Below are 17167 nucleotides of genomic sequence, written 5' to 3' on the forward strand. Positions count from 1 at the left end.
TTTCCATGGCAGACCCCCTTTAACTAATGGAAATGGCAATAAGAATGGAAATGGGAATCGAAATGGACAACCCGTTAGCGTTAGCGAGGCCCATTGATGGCCCTTTAAGGCTGCGGAAGCTTTCAATTTGCATGAGAAGTGCTCCTGACAGCCCGAAAAATCTGTCGGCCAGTCCGTACAAATTGGTTGTTGGTTCTTGGGGTTTCTTGCCTTCATTCTTTTTACTTTTTTTGCCGTTAAAAGCTATACTTTTCGCTGCGTGTCATGGGCGAAATGAGGGTACTTAATACCTATCTGCCATGAGGAACGGGCCTGGGCTAGGCCTTAGCTAAGGGATGGGGATGGGGATCAGGGATGAGGGATGAGGGATGAGGGATGGATGGCCCAACCTCCCCCACAATACATCAGAAAGTGTTTGGCAGAAGTCATAAGTCTGATATACGAGCCGCAGCCCTCGGATAAGCCCCAGAGTGCGTTTTTTATTGCTTCGGCTGCTGTTTTGAATACCAACACGTCAGCGCGACCGGATGATGAAGACGTGGCGAATCCAGGGCGCAAATGGAACGCGGACTGGCCCGAGGAGGAGCCACGGAGCCAGCGTAATTGTCTTATCCGCAGCACAAGTGGAGGGCTAGGCCCAACCTCTGTGGAGGATGTGGAGCGGATGCTGGTCGGGTGACACTTATCCGACCTAATACACACGCTCGGCGAGCAACAATACATTACACTTCCATTTCCATTTTCATTTTCATTGTGGCACTCCCACCATAGTGTATGGGTAAGCAAGTGGGGGAGCTCGCTCATTTGTGTCAAGTATTTCTGCACCCCGTGCCCTTTGTCTAGGTTGCCTCGTTTTTTTCTCCAGCAGCCTTCCCCGCGAGGAGTTGCTGAAAAGGCACGAACGGCAAATTATTTTCTTGCTTAATCCGGTTCGAGCCCGCTGAGCTGCGTTGGACCCCCAAAACTCGCTGCGCGCATCTGGGTCAAAGGGCAGGAAAAGGAAGCGGGTGGAGGAGGAGGAGGAGGATGAGGAGGATGAGGAGGAGGAGAAGGCTGATCCCCAAACCAAACCCAAAAGGCATGTGTGTGCGACTACGTGCGACTGCCAAGGAGACACGGACTTAATCGTCGAGACGGAGGCCCACCATTCGCTACCATCCGCGTACGCCTGACTGCTAATGCTTTCATTGTCATCGTCGCTGATAGCAACTACCACATCGTTCCGGCCGTAATTATAATTTAACAGCCTCAAAGGGCCCGATATTTACTTATGACCGGGATGCGCACAAGTGGGCGGCGTGGGCGTGGGCGTGTGCAAGTGTTGAAATTATGCCGCCGACGCTGCGCCTTTCACTGCTCGGACCATCTTGGCTGAAGGCGGCGACTCGTTCTTACAGTGCCAGCAATTAGTGTGTGCCCATCCGCACTTCCACTGCCACTTCCACTGCGACTTTCACTCCACTTCCACTTCCATGCGGAGACCCTTTGGCAGGCACGTTAGGAATGCGACGTCATGCCAGCAAAAGGCAAAATTTGTCAAAAATGCACAGCTGCGCATCGTGTGGGCTGAAGGCCGGACAGAGCCGCATGCAAATATGTTGGTCTGTACTCAGCTCTGGGGTATTTAAGGAATTTTTAATATACATAATTTACTCCCAGCCCCTGCTCCTCATCCACCCAATCTCTTTCTATTTAAACGTCCCATTGGTTGGAAACTAATATCGAAAATATTACACAACAATATTCCATATAGGGGAACATTTCGTAGCAATCGTGTGTGTCAAAGTGTCTGCTTATCGGTAGGGCTGAAGATAGTAACTGGTGTGTGGTTGACACTTTATAGGGGACACTGTACATTAAGTGTTTGCAGACTTAACTGGGGCATATCAAGACATAACAAACATGTATGTGTATATTACAAATTATGTTTTGTTTTGGGTATGCGATTGGTTTTCTTTAGCTGTCTATGTGGTTTTAAGTACTTTACATAATTTATACTTATACTTTACCTCATTGTAAATTCGTAGTATATAGGTTGTAGTTGAGTTGTAATTAGAGTAGTTATAGTAGAATAGTAGAAGATGTAAGTAGTTTTGTAGTTAGTATGGTTCCATATTGGTTTAAGTAGTACATAGCAGTAGTAGAGGTAGTTCGATAGTAGAGTAGTAGTAGAAGAAGTAGACAAAAACGTTTTAACAAAACAATCTTTGCAGAAAGCAAGAGTTTGAGTGTAACGGCATAAAGAGTATATCTTGTATCAAATCAAATCAAATCAAATCAAAACGAAACAAAACAGTCTAAAACTAAATAAAATCAGAGAACGCAACTCAACGCAATGCTAGTTAGGCTCAATTCTAGACGAAAGAGTTCTAAAATTGTTGTCGTAGTTAGCGTGTTTTAACCAAACGAAATCAAGTTGTGCGGAAATTGTTCGATAAGTGTGGCGCCAACTTGTGGGTCGAACTAATATTACTGACTTTTTTTTATCTTGCTGCCAATTGAGTGCTAGCAGTTAATTTAGTTGAAATCGAATGTTTAAGGCCTGAGCATTGTTAAATGCCTTGGGACCGCTGCCAAGTCTTACCCCCCATTGTTTTCCTGAGTATACACAATAAACCGAACGAAAAGCGCTTTGATGCAACTACTTTTATGAACTGAATGATTTTCTTTCTTCAAGGCGTGCGTTTGCGAATAGATTCTGAGGTAGCGTGGCAAACTATGAGATACTGAAACTTAAGGGGTTGCTGAGATACTGAGCGAAATACTAGCATTGTCCCAATCAAAAGGTGTTGATTGCAATTTGGAATTTCGGATTTCGATGTGGACTAAACGATGCCATCGATTTACTTCTGATTCTAGTGGGAATGCATGTCCAAAATATATGGGCTGGACGCTGTGAGTTGCATCAAGACTAAGGCATACGAGATATACGATATACGAGGACTGAGTAAAGTAAATAATAAGGTAAGTTGAGAAATTACCGCCTGCAGCATCTGTCGAGCGTGTGTTCGGGGAAGTAGAGGAAAAGTATTATTAGTACGAGTATTAGACCATCTGCTTGGGTTCATTGTGACGCTTTATGAACTGCAACTCGAAGTTGCACGTTGTGTGTGAGTAAATAGGCGCATTGCTGCGGGTGTGTACAGGTATATATATAATGATATAGATTGGAAGAGTGGAAAAGTGGAGTAGCAAAAAGGGTGGCTGGTTTATGATTTGACTGAAACGGCTCGAATGTCCAGCAGATATTTAATTTTCAGCTTGTTCAAGCTCGATTCCATTACGGAGTTGGTAGTTGGGTAGTTGGGTAGTTGGTTAGTTGGGTGGCTGGGGTCATGAGTGCTCGGTGGATCGGGATGGCTTGGGCGTGGCATTCATGTAAATATGCGAGTACCAAATAAAGAGCGGAAAGAAAGTCGAGGGTTGGTAGTTGGTAGTTGGTAGTCAGGAAGAAATTGTAATAGAAGAAATTGAATTGTGTTTTCTGTATGTTTTCTATCGGTGCGATGGCAGCTGTGTTCATTGTTGTTGGCTTTTGTTGCTCGAGGTGTACTTGTTGTTGCTGTTGCGTTTTTTTTTTCTTTTTTGCTGTTAGGGGAGGCGGATTTGGGGTGGGATATCCGGACATGGAGGAAAGGGAAAGGGGAGGGAAAAGGGGGGATCCACAGATTGCTGTGCACTTGGGAGTCGTTCGGTGTGTTTGACTGGGTGTGTTTGTCAAGCTCTTGTGTTCGTGTGTTTTACAATGAGGTAAAGTTCGGCTGTGAAGGCATTGTAGGAATGAACAAATATATATTTTCTGGTTTTGTTTTTGGTGTGTGGCTGGGAGGGACTTCTTTCAGGTGGATTTCTGTAGTATGATCTGTACTTAGGTTAAATAAATTACGATAACAATACTATATCTGAAGGACATGAAAATATCAAGCTGAGTTTGGGCAAGCAGCATGGCTTACTGTTAGGACTTATGATTGCATTTCAACGGAAAAGGAGTTTTTAAAGTTAAAATTTTTGATAAACTAGCTATTTGTTAATTATTTATTATGGCATATCTGATAATATCAAATAAATTATTTTAATAGGTTGTTTTTGACAGTGATTATCTTAGCGTTCTTTGTCGGTTTTATAATGTGCATATCAAAAAAGACCGCTAATGTACTTGAAATTTTGCTTAAAAAACAGCATTCACTTTAACTCGAAAAGCGTATTAGTGAAAACAAATTCGTTCTTAAGGAAATTTGAATATTTCGGCTGTTTTCTAAAACAAGAGTTAACGCCATATGGAAAGGTGGAAGCAAATATGGGCTCTTGGCTAAGTGGAGTTTATGTATTGTGCATGGCTAAGCTTAAGTAAAACTATTTATAATATATTTGTATGGTTTTAATACTATTTAGTTTCAATTTTGAACGGGTCTAGGGTCAACTATTCATAAATTTGAATCATGTAATCATGCTCTTGCCAATCAATAAAACCTGGGTCTCCATTCAAAACAGATACAAAAGCGGTGAACTGTAAACTAAATAGGTAGTGCCATAAAAACAATGCTTACACTATCAAATATTAAGTTGTTGGTAATGTATGCTTTGAAAACTTTTAAAAAGTTCGGATCTTTGTTCAAAATGTATGGAAGATAGGTTGGGGAGTGGGGTGACAGACACTTACGCACTGTATTTATAGGACATTCAGATGGATTCTCATGAACGCTTACCTGAAAACAAAGGAAAATATGTTAATAAATATATATAATTCAGCAAAGCATTAAAAATAAAAGAACGAGCCTTTTCGCAAGAAATAAAATGATGACAAAACTTGACGACTCTACACTCGAGTTCCCCGCTTATTGCAAAAAAAAATGTTTTTTAAGACCTTAACTTCTTGAAATTGAGGTGCCAATTGGGCGATTGTATTTATGGCGACCATCGAAGACGACAGTTCCCAGCCAAGCGAGGCTATAACAAATCCATAACTTATGCTTACGTAAGACAGGCAATGGTAATAAAGGCTAAGGGAGCTCAAATAAATTGTCTGATTGCGAGTGCGAATGGCTTGACAATGGAAACGCATTAGCTGGCTGTGCTTCCAGCCACCCCACTGCGCACGAATCAGGAGCAGAATCGCTATCTAGATCCGGAAAATATGCTTTTCATGGAAAAGCGCTGGAAAACCTTTCGCTCTGCAATTGGCATGTGAAGCTGACCAAAGCTGACCAAAGCTGACCAAAGCTGAGCCGAGCAATGGCTGGACAATTGCTGTGCGCCAGCACTCCCGACCATGAATTTAATGGGTGTATTTTATTTCGTTTTCATCACCCAGCCGCATTTTATGACGCAAATTAAGTAGCCGCCTTGTTGCATCATTGAGGGCTTAAAGTAGTCGTAGAGTGCGTATCCGATACATAGTATCTTGGCATGAGCAAGTGAGCTAGTGAGCAAGTGTGCCAGTGCCCACGCAATCACTCTCCACATGGATATGGCTTGGTTTGGCTTTTCCAATGTACGCCCATGCTAATAGCGTTTTCATGTTTCCCCGAACGTGGCCGACCTGACGGCCTAATGGCCAACCGGAGCAGCCGCAATCTCGAGTTGAGCCGCAGTTGACAGGCTGGCAGAGTGATTGAGTCGGCGGCTCCGATTCTTGTCAAGGGCTGGCTGGCTGGCTGGCTGGGCTCCTTCTTGGCCTGGGCAGGCGACTGTGACAAATTCAACATCAATCTACACAATTAACTGTATCAATTTGTCGGAACCACTTTCCTGCGCATTCGTGCAGAATTTCTGCGTTCGATAAGAGACCCGGTAATGTGCTCTGCTCAGCTGCAGCTCCTTGGTTCTGGGAATGGGAATGGGATTGGGGATGGGGATGGGGATGGGGATGGGGATTGGAAAAGGATGAAGATGAAGATGAGGGCAAGGCCTTGGGAAAGGCACTGCAGCGCACTTGCAAATTGAACGAGATTGCTGACGGGGGCAAGTGGAGAGCGGCTGCTCCATGTAGATGCCCCGGCCCTGAATGGGCTCGCATGCTGCCGCTTGATAAGCATTTCAACTTAAATATGTATTCTCGCCCTCGCCTTGGCGCTTTTCTCTTTCTGAAAGCATTCAATGATTTTCCGAGCGATTGCACAGCCGCTGATTAAACAGCAGCGGCAATGGGAACCCAATGACTTTACCTAATGCCAACGAGGGGTGTCAGATGCGGATGCGAATGCGGATGCGGATGCGAATGCGGAAGGGACAGGCCTGGGTGTGTATCTAAAAGCGTTGGCCACTCTCATATGTGTGTGGTAATTTTTGTCGCTGCGCAGCAGCTTGAAAATGAATTATGTATACGAGGACATCCTATCAAAGTGTATTTATTGATCGGGTGCCAAAAATAAATGCTCGCTGGGGTGACGACTTGGGCTCGTCCTTCCGCTGCGACTTACCTTTAACGGCACTTAATTGGTTTCCAACCATTTGCTTAGCTATGAAGGCCGCCATCTCTGGGCTGTCGCTCTAGGGGCTCTGGGGGCGTGTCTCCTGCTGGTTCCTTTTGAGTCCTCCTGAGTCCTCCTGAGTCCTCCTGAGTCCTCCGCTCGAGGCAATGCACTTGCGGTCGGCGCTGGCCTTTCGTCCTCTCGTCCTGCGTAAGCTGTGAGCGGCAGAGCAAAGAGAAAAGAGCAAATTAATTGGGTGTGTGGCAGGACAAAGGGGTGCAAGTGCGAGTGCGAGTGCGAGTGCGAGTGTCCTGCCCTGTCACCTGCGTCCGCCTGATACTTTAAGCCGCTTATCTTAAATGCCTTAAGTCGAACCAACCGACATTCGAGGAGCGGACATTTCACTCGAGACCTTCGCGGCTCCCATCGGTAGCAGTTGAGCCTGAGTTGTGTCGAGTCTCCGATTCAGTGACATCTGCATTGAATGCCACTCGGTGGTGCCTGCCCTGCTGGTGTACTTAATTCGGGAAATCTAATCTAACTCGGGCCCGGTCTGCCAGCACAACAATAATGCCGTAATGAATGTGGGCTCCGTGTCTTCCAGCCAAAATTTTCAATTCTATTAGGGCCCCAAAGGCAGGACTTTGCTGTATCTGGCTCTCTGCAACCATGTATTAATATTTGCGCAAATTGGGCTAACGAACTTAAGCCGGAGGCGGCAACTTGTTTCTGGCTAGCTGCGCAAATTAAACCAACGCCAGCAAACGAGCAACGAAATTAGTTTGACATAAAAACGGACAGACGGACGGACAGGCGGACAGGGGGATAGGGGGATAGGGGGATAGGGGGATAGGGGGACAAACTCCGGGCGGTGTCAGAGCCCGTATTTAGCTGCTGGCTGCTGATCCGCCTTCGTTTCCCGTCCAAGCTAATGAATTAAGCTGATGCTGCGAAGGGGAGCTCCATGCCAGGGCCATTTTCTGGGCCGTGACAGGCAGTCAGTCGGCCAGGCTGTCGGCAAACAGCTGAATTGTTTATTGGCCTGGGCATTTGAAGTTTGGAAAATTCACTTCAATCCACAGCATCGCAGGAGCGGAGCAGAAGCCCCACTTTGCCGAAAATGAATCGGGCCAAGGGGTTAGGGTTGTGCGGAACGAGCAGCAAGGACGAACATACCTGACTAAATATATGTAAATAGAAGCGAGAATTTATGGCATTCGTGCCTAGAATTTTATGGTCGGGTGGCCAAAGGTGTGGTCGAAGGCCCGGCCAAAACAAGGAACACTTCTTGTCCCTACGCAAATAAACAAGTCAAGTCGACCCGAAGACCGCTCAGCTGGCTATCTAATTACATTTGAAGTTTTCTTTAACGGGTGCGGGTGAGAAGGCCAAAGCCAATAAACACGCAAATAAGCTGTGTTCGAATCGTGTTCAAATCGTGTATATTTAGCTGCCCACGCTAGCGACTCGAAAAGGGTCAGCGAGTATCAAGTATACGCCTAGTATAGCCAAATATCATGTATGCGCAGGGCTGGCATTAAGCCATTTGCCCCTTTTCTTGGGAAAGTAGCCAGCTGTGAATCGAACCGACTTAACTTGAAATCCGAAGGATTGTATAATGAGCTTCCAAGCTTTTCACTGCCGCCAAGAACTCTACGCGTGAAAATGTTCAAAATGCGGAAGAACTTTGCACAAATATTTGACGTTAAATGCGTAAAAGTTTGCGTATTTGGAGCATTCTTGAGGCATACTTTGGACACTTTTCGGATTGGATGGGCCACTCACTTACCTGGGCTTAGTTCAGCAAGTATTCCTTTCAGATTCCGTTCCGCTGGATTCCGTTAACCGATTCCTGTGTGTGCGCGCTAGCAATGCGGGTTTTTTTTGTTGTTGTTGAAGGAGCAAAGTTCAGCAATAGTCTGCGCTTAAGTGTTTTTGTTTTAAAGAAATCCACGGAGAAGAGCGTGCATTAGGCGGACAGGGTACCTGAAAGGCAAGCAGAGACACGGAAGCATGAGATAAGGCTCCACCACACAGCACTCCGCTCCGCCGGAGTTTTCATATCGATTCGTGGCACTCTGCCCCACAATCTACTGGCCTGGCGCTAATTTAAAAATAGCGGACACACACTGCCCCGAGGGTCGCATTGTTACCGATGTTGCTCTTGTCGGCGCTGTTATTGTGCTGCCGTGCCACTGCTTTGTTGCTTTTATCGATATTTCTTTATTAGGGTTTCTTTTATGGGAGCGTGCACGTAAGTGCCTTTATGCCCGTGCTGGTATGGTTGAGGGGAGGTTGCGGGAGGGGGGAGGAGAGGGTATAGCAAACAAACAAGCTTTTTACGTAACGCGCGCAGCAAACAAATTCGATTGAGTTTCGAGTGCTGTGCACGCCAGGCCGAATTCTTTGGCTGTCTGCTGTGTTCGCTATTTCGCTATTTCGCTATTTCGCTTTTTTCACCGATACTGATTACATAAAGCTGCGCTCGCACTGGAGCACTCAGTCAACTGGCCGAGCAATTGAATTGGCTCGATAGAATAGATTCTTTTAATCAATTTAGATTTTCATTCGTGGCCGTGGCTGTCGACTTTTAAATACCACGATGGGCCATGCGTATACGTTTACGTATACGTATACGTGATATGTGCACAAGGCCTCTATATACACGCTCACTCGCTCAACTCCGCACTCGGCTGATGGTGTGTGTGTGTGTGTGTGTGTGTATGTGTGTGTATGTGTGTGTGTACTTTTGCTTAGTACTTTTGCTTGGTTTTCCACTTTTCACCTAGGCCGTCGCTATGTTTTATTCGGCGCTTCTTACTTCATGCTATGTTCGCACTCTTCTGGTCGCCACTGCCGAGTTCCCTACATGGAAAACTCGGCTCGACCGTCGCCGTCGACGCCGACTGCGACGTCGGCGGCCCCGAAATCCAATAAAAAACGCGTCGGAGGACGGAGCTTTGGCCCCTGCCGCACACACGGCACTCGGGCGGGTTCGGGCGGGTTCGGGCGGTTTCGGGCTTGAGTGCTTTCTCCGTTCCGGCGGCCGAGAGGACACGAGAGGACACGAAAGAGTGGAAAGCGCTTAGATAGGGACAACAACACTGGGGGCTCGTTTGGGGAAAAGCGCTCAAGGCGAAGGACCGAAGGGACTGAAAAGAATGAAAATAATGAAAAGACTGCCCCCCCCAGCCCCTGCCTAATGTCCTGCCTTTATGTAACGCCAGTTGGCTTCCTGCCTCTCGCTGCCACTAATAATATATTTATCTGCTGCTACTTTTTGTCTGTTACATAATTCGATTCCCCTCTCTCTCTCTCTCTCTCTTTCGCTCTCTCTCTCTCCCTCTCTTGACTTTTTGACTTTGAAATCTGCGACCGAAAGCGCTGCCTACATTTGGGCGCTGGCGCCTGCGTGAAACGCGCGCGAGATACGATATTGATTCGTGCCACTGGTCGTATGCGTAATTCTGTAATTTCGCCAGATGATAAGACACTCGTTCTGCCGTATGGGGCCTGCTAACGAGTCATTATCATCGCCACTCGAAGCCAGCCACTCCGCTCCGCTCTGCTCCGCTCCGCCTAACATTTGCACACATCAGCAGCAGTAGCAGCAGCAGCAGCAGCAGCAGCAGAAGCCTTTGTTCGCCTGTCAGTTGCCATTCCAGCTTGTTTGCCCATGTAGATCCAGAGCCGACAAAGGGAAGGCAGACTGCAGAAGGCAGGAAGGCAGCATCGGAAGCGCAGAGCTTTAAAGGAGGAAATTGCCAAGTTCTGGCCACGTCCGCTCATCCGCTCATCCGCTCATCTGCTCATCCGCTTATCCGTCGGCTGAGAAGCTTGGACAAGTGCATCAGTGGCCAGCGGCAGCGGGGCGAAAACGAATCTCCGAGACTTCTAATTAGTGCGACACAAATCCATGCCGCTGGCGGGCTCCATTGTTTTGCACTCAATCAATTGTAGTTTCTTAGTTTCTTAGCGTTTCGCCAGACTGCGCTGAGTACGTGAGTGTGGTGGCTTTGTGGCGTGCTCCCTGCCCCATCCGGCGCCAACCGCTGGCTTATGTACCAATCAATTATGTCCTAGCTGCGCAGCGCGATATAACTTTTCCGCCACAAATTGCTTATTACTTCTGACTCCGCAGCGCGACGCTCCTTGCTTGGGATGACAGTCACGTCCCGGCCACCAGGGCATTGCTGTCGCTGGGGTAATAGTCCACTGGCTATTAGGCTTTGCTAGTAGCACGTCGGCGGTGGAGGCTAAAGGGTGGAGGGGCGCTCTGGACGGGACCGGAGGAGGAAGTGGATTACGGCCTACCTAAAACAGTCGAGGGCACCGAGAACCACAAAACTTGGCTATTTTCCCTGCTGGCAATGCACGCGGCACTCGGCAATGTCACACTGATTCCTACTCGACGGCGTCGCTCGAATACCAACCGAAAAAGTTCGCTCTGCTCCTGCGGGCTGCCACTACATTAGCTGCCGAAAAGGCCAGGCTCTTAGCCAGCGTAGAACTGGTGGCCGTAACCAACAAGCCAACAAGAGAGAGAGAGCCGGACCTCTTCTGTCAGTTTTGACAGTTGACCCCCTCCCCCCCTCCGAACCAGGCGAAAGCTTACCGCCGAAAGCTTTCAGCCGAATTGTTGGCTAATAACAACTTTCCCTTTGGGCCCCGGACTACCCCTAACCCCTAACCCAGCCCATTTGTATCTACTTACTGGCTTACATAAGCCCCGCAGTCTGATAGTCTGGGAGTCTGATAGTCTGGTAGTGTGGCAAACAAATTGCTTGATGTGCGGCTAGACCTCGCACGGATACGGAACCGGCGACAGGTTATCCTTCGCTAATTTCTGGGCATGTGTGCCAGGCCTTTTTGGCGGCGCTTACGCACCAGCCGGAAGGTATCGGGTGATAAAGTTAATGCCGGATTGTCTGCCCCGATCCGCAGGATCCGCATCCCCTGGCGGATGAGCTGCCGAGGGAGTAATTTATATAAATTATTTAATTAAGCCATACACACGTCATCGTGCAGTGTCGGATCCCATTACTTTGATTAGAATCAAACCATTTTTGGCTTATGCCACCTGCTCGTAAAGTCACTCACCCCCCCCCATCCTGTTTTCATCACCTACTTGCCTGTTATGATTATTTTTGGCGCTGCTTTTCGCCATCCGCTCCCTGTGTCATCAGTCGACGCGTCGGCAGGCAAATTGGCCACATTTGGCCCACGGCAGACCGTAATGACTGCCAGGAGACGCGTTCGCCTGGAGATTTGCGCAGCGTTCTAAACGGGAATGAGCTCGTTCTTAGTGCCATGGACGCAGAAATGGAGATGCCCTTGGGGGCCAATGCGGAACAAATTGATTGAAGTTTTCATTGGCCGAGTGCCTGGCCAAAAAAAAAGGGGTCTTGAGAAAGTTTAAAGTCGATATATGCAAGACAATCTATGTATAATGGTAGCTGTAGTTTGGCTTAACCATCTGGAACTTAACAATCGCACTCCATAGTTTGCCATCTGCGAAACGAAGTTAATAAGTCCCCTGTCACAAAATAATGACATTGAATACCCGCCGTCTAATGCAGCCCACCGCCCCGTTGGTTAGTACGCTCGTTTTCAATCAATGGGGATTCAACAGCAGCCGCCGCAAAGATGACAACTCAACTTCTCTCCACTTCAGCCACAGACATTGTCATTTCGAACCCGGCAAAAGCACAAGCTCGATGTTTGGGCTGGCATAGCATGGGATGGCATGGGATGGCATGGGATGGCATGGTTTGGGATGGGTGCGGGCTTAAGGCCGAGGGATGTGGATGCGGCGGATGACTGGCAGAGTGGCTAAATTTAAAACGGTTTCATGTTGTGATTTTGACAAATGATAATTTTTCGCATGTGTTTGTGTCAGTCTTTTTGTGTTTGACATGTCAGCCGAGACTCGGCTGACAACGAGATAGGAGTACGAGTACGAGTACGAGTATCTCTGTCGCCCAGTTCCGGATGCCCGGTGCCCGTGTCTCCATGGCGGTCGATGAGTTGGCACATTGGGCCTGCCGGACAGATAAACTTTCCGCACTGAAGCCGACTATCTCAAAGGCTCGTTAAGTGAGCCGGTAACCACACGCAGACACAAGAGTTTCATTTTCAGTGCGTTCAGGACTATTGCTCGCTAGTGGCAATATCAGCAGATTGGGACAGCAAGCGGGCACTCAGAAATGTACTGCCCACATTGCGGCACTTTATTGATTTAACAACGTGACAGACTGCAAATTCTAAACAGCCGAAGTATATATACTCTTGCTGATATTAATATCACATACAAACTGCTTGGAATGAACCTAGTATTACAATGGTTTGCTTCGCTAAAATTGTTTCATTTTTTTTTGCTTGTCAGTTTCAACAAAATATTTTTGATAATTATCAGAAGTGGTGAATGGCTAGATCGAATTTTGTGTTTTACAAATACAAAACAACAAATACAAAACAACAACTTTCCTTTAGTTCAAAATTCAAGTACACATATACACATTATGTGATTCTTATGATCGATTCAAATATTTTTTCTAAATGTCTAACTATGTCCTCAATGGGAGTTTTAAGCCGAAATCTGTACTCAAAAAGGATACATACATATTTTTATAATTCGACTTCTCAATTTCAGAACGTCGGAATTCTCTCTGTGTAGTTGTGCCCACGCATCGCAAGCTTATTTCAAAAATGCCACCCCACACGAATGTAGAGACATGGTAGAGATCTATTGACTCACCAAATATGACAGTTATTTAAGACGTTATTTTGAAATAGAAATCAAACGTAATCATTGAGTCACTCAGATATGCCTTCCATGATTCGCTGAACTTTAGTTTGAACACTACGAAAAATCATAATTTTTATATTTTCTCAGTCAATGTAATAAGGAAGCGCGAATAATCAGAAATACTAAAGAAGGAAAAAATGTTTTTAATATCAGAGAAATATTTACTTAACGACATAAGAAACTTATTAGCAATTAGGAAATTGTTTTTTTTTTTTTAATTTTACTGAAATTGGTAAACTCATATCTTTGGTAATGATTTTCTGAATTTTATACCGCTCACAAGGGAATGTTCATGACATGTCCATGCCACCACTCCATATAAAATCGTTTAGTGTTCGTGCTCCTAGAAATATACCATAGTGTAAAGTTAGCTTACAAAATTTAAGCTCGATCTAGGGAAGAGATATTGGTTCTGAGTGTATATATAACGAAAGCGAAAACCCAAAAACCCCAAACCCCAACTCTATTCCGGTAACTATGGCGGTTGCCCTGCCACTTGTTATTTCTAAAGCGCAGAGAAAGCTCCTTGGAATGTGGCCAATATCTACAGAGCTGGCCGATTCGCGATATGACCAACAGCGAGCCGAGACAAAGTGACGAGGAGCTGGTCTATAAATTGGGCCAGGAGGATCCTGAACTACTCCCTTGGCCCAATTTTGAGTCGCGAATTTCCGATCCTACAGTTAACAGCGTCAGACTTGAATGGTCATTATTAAAAAATGCACTGGTCTACAGCGTGGAAAAGTTCAATAAGCGCCTTGGCTGGATGCAGGTGCATTGGACCACCAGCTCCCCCGTAGATGTAAACAATCTGGAAGAAAACTTCGGCTATCGACTGCGTGTAAAAGCCCTGAGAGTTTCGGAGGATGGGCGTCGCTACGTGCCCTTGGCTATTTCGCCGGATATAATTGTAAGTACTTGTGTTGTGTTTTATTAAGGTCCAGTCTGTGAGTGTTTTCTTCGAACCAAATCTTCACTTTGGGGTCATGTTTCAACATTCGCTAGGCAGCCATAAGGCAGCGTTATATAAGCTTGTAGCATTACGCGATTTCAACCATACAACTAACACAGTAAATTTGCTGCAAAATGATGGTACTTTTTATTTTGTAATTACATTTTTCGTATGTATACTGTATTGAAGGTTCAATTAACTACTAAAATTTTTACTGATACGCAGCTTCTTCTTTAATAATTTTTTGTGTTGCGTACTTTTTTGTAGCGTATTGTACATTTAGTGGCTAATTAACTGTGAAGTCACTTTGTCTTTTTATAAAGAAATTGGGAGCTATTTCCCAACTGGTTTTTATTTTAATTTTTATTTTTATTTTATTTTATTATAACCAAATATTCCCCAACTGTAAAATTGCTTCAAATATATTTTGCACGCTGAATCGTTTTAATGGAAAATTTTGGTTAAAGTTACTTTAAAATGGCAAAAAAAAATACGTTACATTTACGGCTTAATCCAGAAGTTATTGAATACTTTTTTAGGCTTGCACCACAGCAGCTTTGCCTTCAACCAGTTGCTTAAACCGAGCCATCAGAAAGGGCCAGCAATTTCTGGTCAAACGGATGCTGCGGCGAAGACCCAGCCTAGTCGAGTACCCCGCACCCAACGGATTTCTGCCGCTGGCCAATGCGATTATTCAGGGCGAGATGTGCATCATCGACGTGCTGCTCTCAGCCGGCTGCAGCGTTCACCTGGGCAATCCGGGAAGTGGGCGGACCCCCTTGCATGTTGGTAAACGCTCTAAGTTTCAATCGCTCGCAATTTAATGCGTACTGTACTCGATCCCCCTGCAGCTGGCCTTCTACCACGGTCACCTGCCGTCGGCGCGCATTTTGCTGAACAAGAAGGCCAACCTGGAGGCCACGGACGGCAATGGTATGACCCCAGCCCACTGCGCCGTCGATGCCAACCAGCTGGAAATGGTCAAATTCGCCCTCGAGTCGGGCGCCAATGCGGAGGCCAGGGACATCTGCGGCTGGACCCTGCTCATGCGGGCAGGTAGGGATTAAGTAGATGGGTAGATGGGGTAGTTCCCAGCTCAAATGGAATTTTAACTGACTCTTCGGCTGCAGTGGTTATGAACGCTAGCCTGGAGCTCATCAAAGTCCTCGTTACCCACGGCGCAGACCTGGCGGCTTTGGATGGCGTCGGCAAATCCTGCACCGACTTGGCCAAACTTTATCGCAGGCAGGAGGCAGAGGATCACTTTGACAAGGTGCAAAAGTTTAGGCTGCAAAAGTCTGTCGCGACCGCAGACGCGGTAACAAAAGCACAACTGCAGCAATGAGCCGCACAAAAGAAGTTCCCGGAATGGAATAGATGTGGAAAGGAAAAGCAAGGAAACGCCCTAATGAGGATTTGAAATAATCGCAATGTACTGAAAAATAAAGTCCCTAAGGGCATTAAAGGCTTATTGTTCCAATGACTATTTCGTGGGACTAGGCTTTTTAAACTATTTGCTTAGATAGGCAATTAAAAACATATAATGGAAAAATACGATTAAATGAAAATATCTTTGCCGAAAATGTAAGTCAGCGTTTTATAGTTAACTAATGGGGTGAATCCGAAATGAAAAATAGATGGCAACTATTGGATATAGACGACCGATCAGCGCCGTTTCTAAACTTTATCTATCTTTAAAACTGAGTTCGCAAGCAGTTAAGAAACAGACAGTCATACAAAATGGCTATATCAACTCGACTTCTTAAGCTGAGCTAGGATATGTATAGACTTCTTAGGGAGTCAAGTGTTTTATTCACTGGGTTATAAACTTCTAAGCAAAGGTCTGGTTTAATTAGAGTGCCTCTTTCCCAGAGCTTAAGCCAGGACACCAAGAATTAAAATGTAAAATTCTGACAAAAATGCCTAACATAATGATTGAATTCATACAAACCTACTTATTTTACATTCTCCAGTTATCGAACATTCCTAAACATACAATAATACAAAAACGAATTAAACAATATATTAGTATAAATTTCAAGTGGAGTAAGTACCTAAGCTGATTCGGTGTAGTAGCAAACTAAGGATAAAAATTAAAAATTTATAATAATACAAATTGGTTTAAGCCTGCTTTAAATGCTTTTATACTCTTGCACTGGACAATGTTGTTTTGGTTAGATGTTAGTAACATTAAGTCCGTCCGTACAATTATAATTTAAACACTCAATATGGAGCTCCAGCTCAAATATGGGCCTTAACTCAAACTTTGTGATCGAACTCAAGGTCAATCTCAAGTCCATGAGTTCAATTTAAAGTTTTAGCTCAAAGTAAAGTTTGAGATTAAATTTAAGCTCAATGCTTGCTCGAGCATACTCATAAGTTCAAGTTCAAGGTTAAGCTCAATTTCGTGCTCATTATTAAAGCTGTGCTCATATAAAAAAGCAAAGCTCAATTACGTCATCATTCTTTAAATTGTACTCAAAAAACTCAATTTAATGATCGTGTTCATATTTGCACTTAAGTTCAAGTTGGTGCTCATTTTAATGGTTGTGTTCGAGCTTTAAATTGTGCTCGAACTCCACCTCAAGTTTATGAGCTGAAACTCAAGTTGAGCTCGAGCTCCAACCTTAATTTAGTGTCACTCTCGAGGTTGTCCTTACGCTAAGTTTAATTTATGAGCTAAAATTGGAGCTCAAACTTCAATTTGCGATCAAGAATAAGCTGAATTTCGTGCTGAGCTTAAGCTCAAGTTCGTACTCTTTCTCAAGATTTTGATATGAGCTCAAGACCGTGATCGAGTTCAAATTCGTGCTTAAGCTCACGTTTAACTTCATTCTCTAGTTCAAATTCGAACTCAAGCACTAGCTAAAATTTGAGCTTGAGCTGGACCATCAGGGCATATTTTTGTTTCTGCAGCTTTTAAAAGAAGACACCTTCTGCGCACTCTTGGTGTGTATAGTCGCTACGGGGAAGGCAATCCATAAATATATATTAAGT

General features: G+C 45.3%; 3 protein-coding genes across 15 annotated transcripts in view; 2 read left to right on the top strand and 1 right to left on the bottom strand.

Moving 5' to 3' along the window:
• LOC128252456 (complexin) overlaps nt 1-10953 on the bottom strand; it is a 26085-nt gene extending 15132 nt beyond the window's left edge. For 2 of the 10 annotated variants that reach the window (XM_052980190.1, XM_052980189.1), the window contains exons 1-3: nt 9171-9314; nt 8200-8396; nt 6420-6625 (exon numbers count right to left, since the gene is read on the bottom strand). In XM_052980190.1, coding sequence (XP_052836150.1) covers nt 6420-6474 — 55 coding nt within the window. In that variant the 5' untranslated portion in view covers nt 6475-6625; nt 8200-8396; nt 9171-9314. Of the gene's footprint in view, nt 1-2981; nt 2994-6419; nt 6626-8199; nt 8397-8563; nt 8716-9170; nt 9340-10724 lie in introns of those variants that run through there. The other 8 variants (XM_052980191.1, XM_052980185.1, XM_052980183.1 and 5 more) reach the window with 8 other exon arrangements.
• The window catches only part of LOC128252423 (zinc finger matrin-type protein CG9776), a 109685-nt gene that overhangs the window by 49999 nt on the left and 42519 nt on the right, over nt 1-17167 (top strand). The window lies entirely within an intron of this gene.
• Nucleotides 2011-15611, top strand: LOC128252444 (ankyrin repeat and protein kinase domain-containing protein 1). Of its 4 annotated transcripts, none has more exons than XM_052980166.1 (5): nt 2011-2964; nt 13954-14128; nt 14710-14955; nt 15022-15226; nt 15301-15611. In XM_052980166.1, the coding sequence occupies exons 2-5, from the start codon at nt 13985-13987 to the stop codon at nt 15513-15515; spliced, it is 810 nt and encodes a 269-aa protein (XP_052836126.1). In that variant the 5' UTR covers nt 2011-2964; nt 13954-13984; the 3' UTR covers nt 15516-15611. The 4 variants fall into 4 exon arrangements, with proteins under 4 accessions (XP_052836126.1, XP_052836123.1, XP_052836125.1 ...); XM_052980163.1 differs by lacking the exon at nt 2011-2964 and adding an exon at nt 11171-11307 and having other exon boundaries at nt 13730-14128; XM_052980165.1 differs by lacking the exon at nt 2011-2964 and adding an exon at nt 11171-11307 and having other exon boundaries at nt 13730-14128; nt 14710-14959; nt 15301-15441.

The sequence above is a fragment of the Drosophila gunungcola genome, chromosome 3R, assembly GCF_025200985.1.
Source record: "Drosophila gunungcola strain Sukarami chromosome 3R, Dgunungcola_SK_2, whole genome shotgun sequence".
NCBI classification, from domain to species: Eukaryota; Metazoa; Arthropoda; class Insecta; order Diptera; family Drosophilidae; genus Drosophila; species Drosophila gunungcola.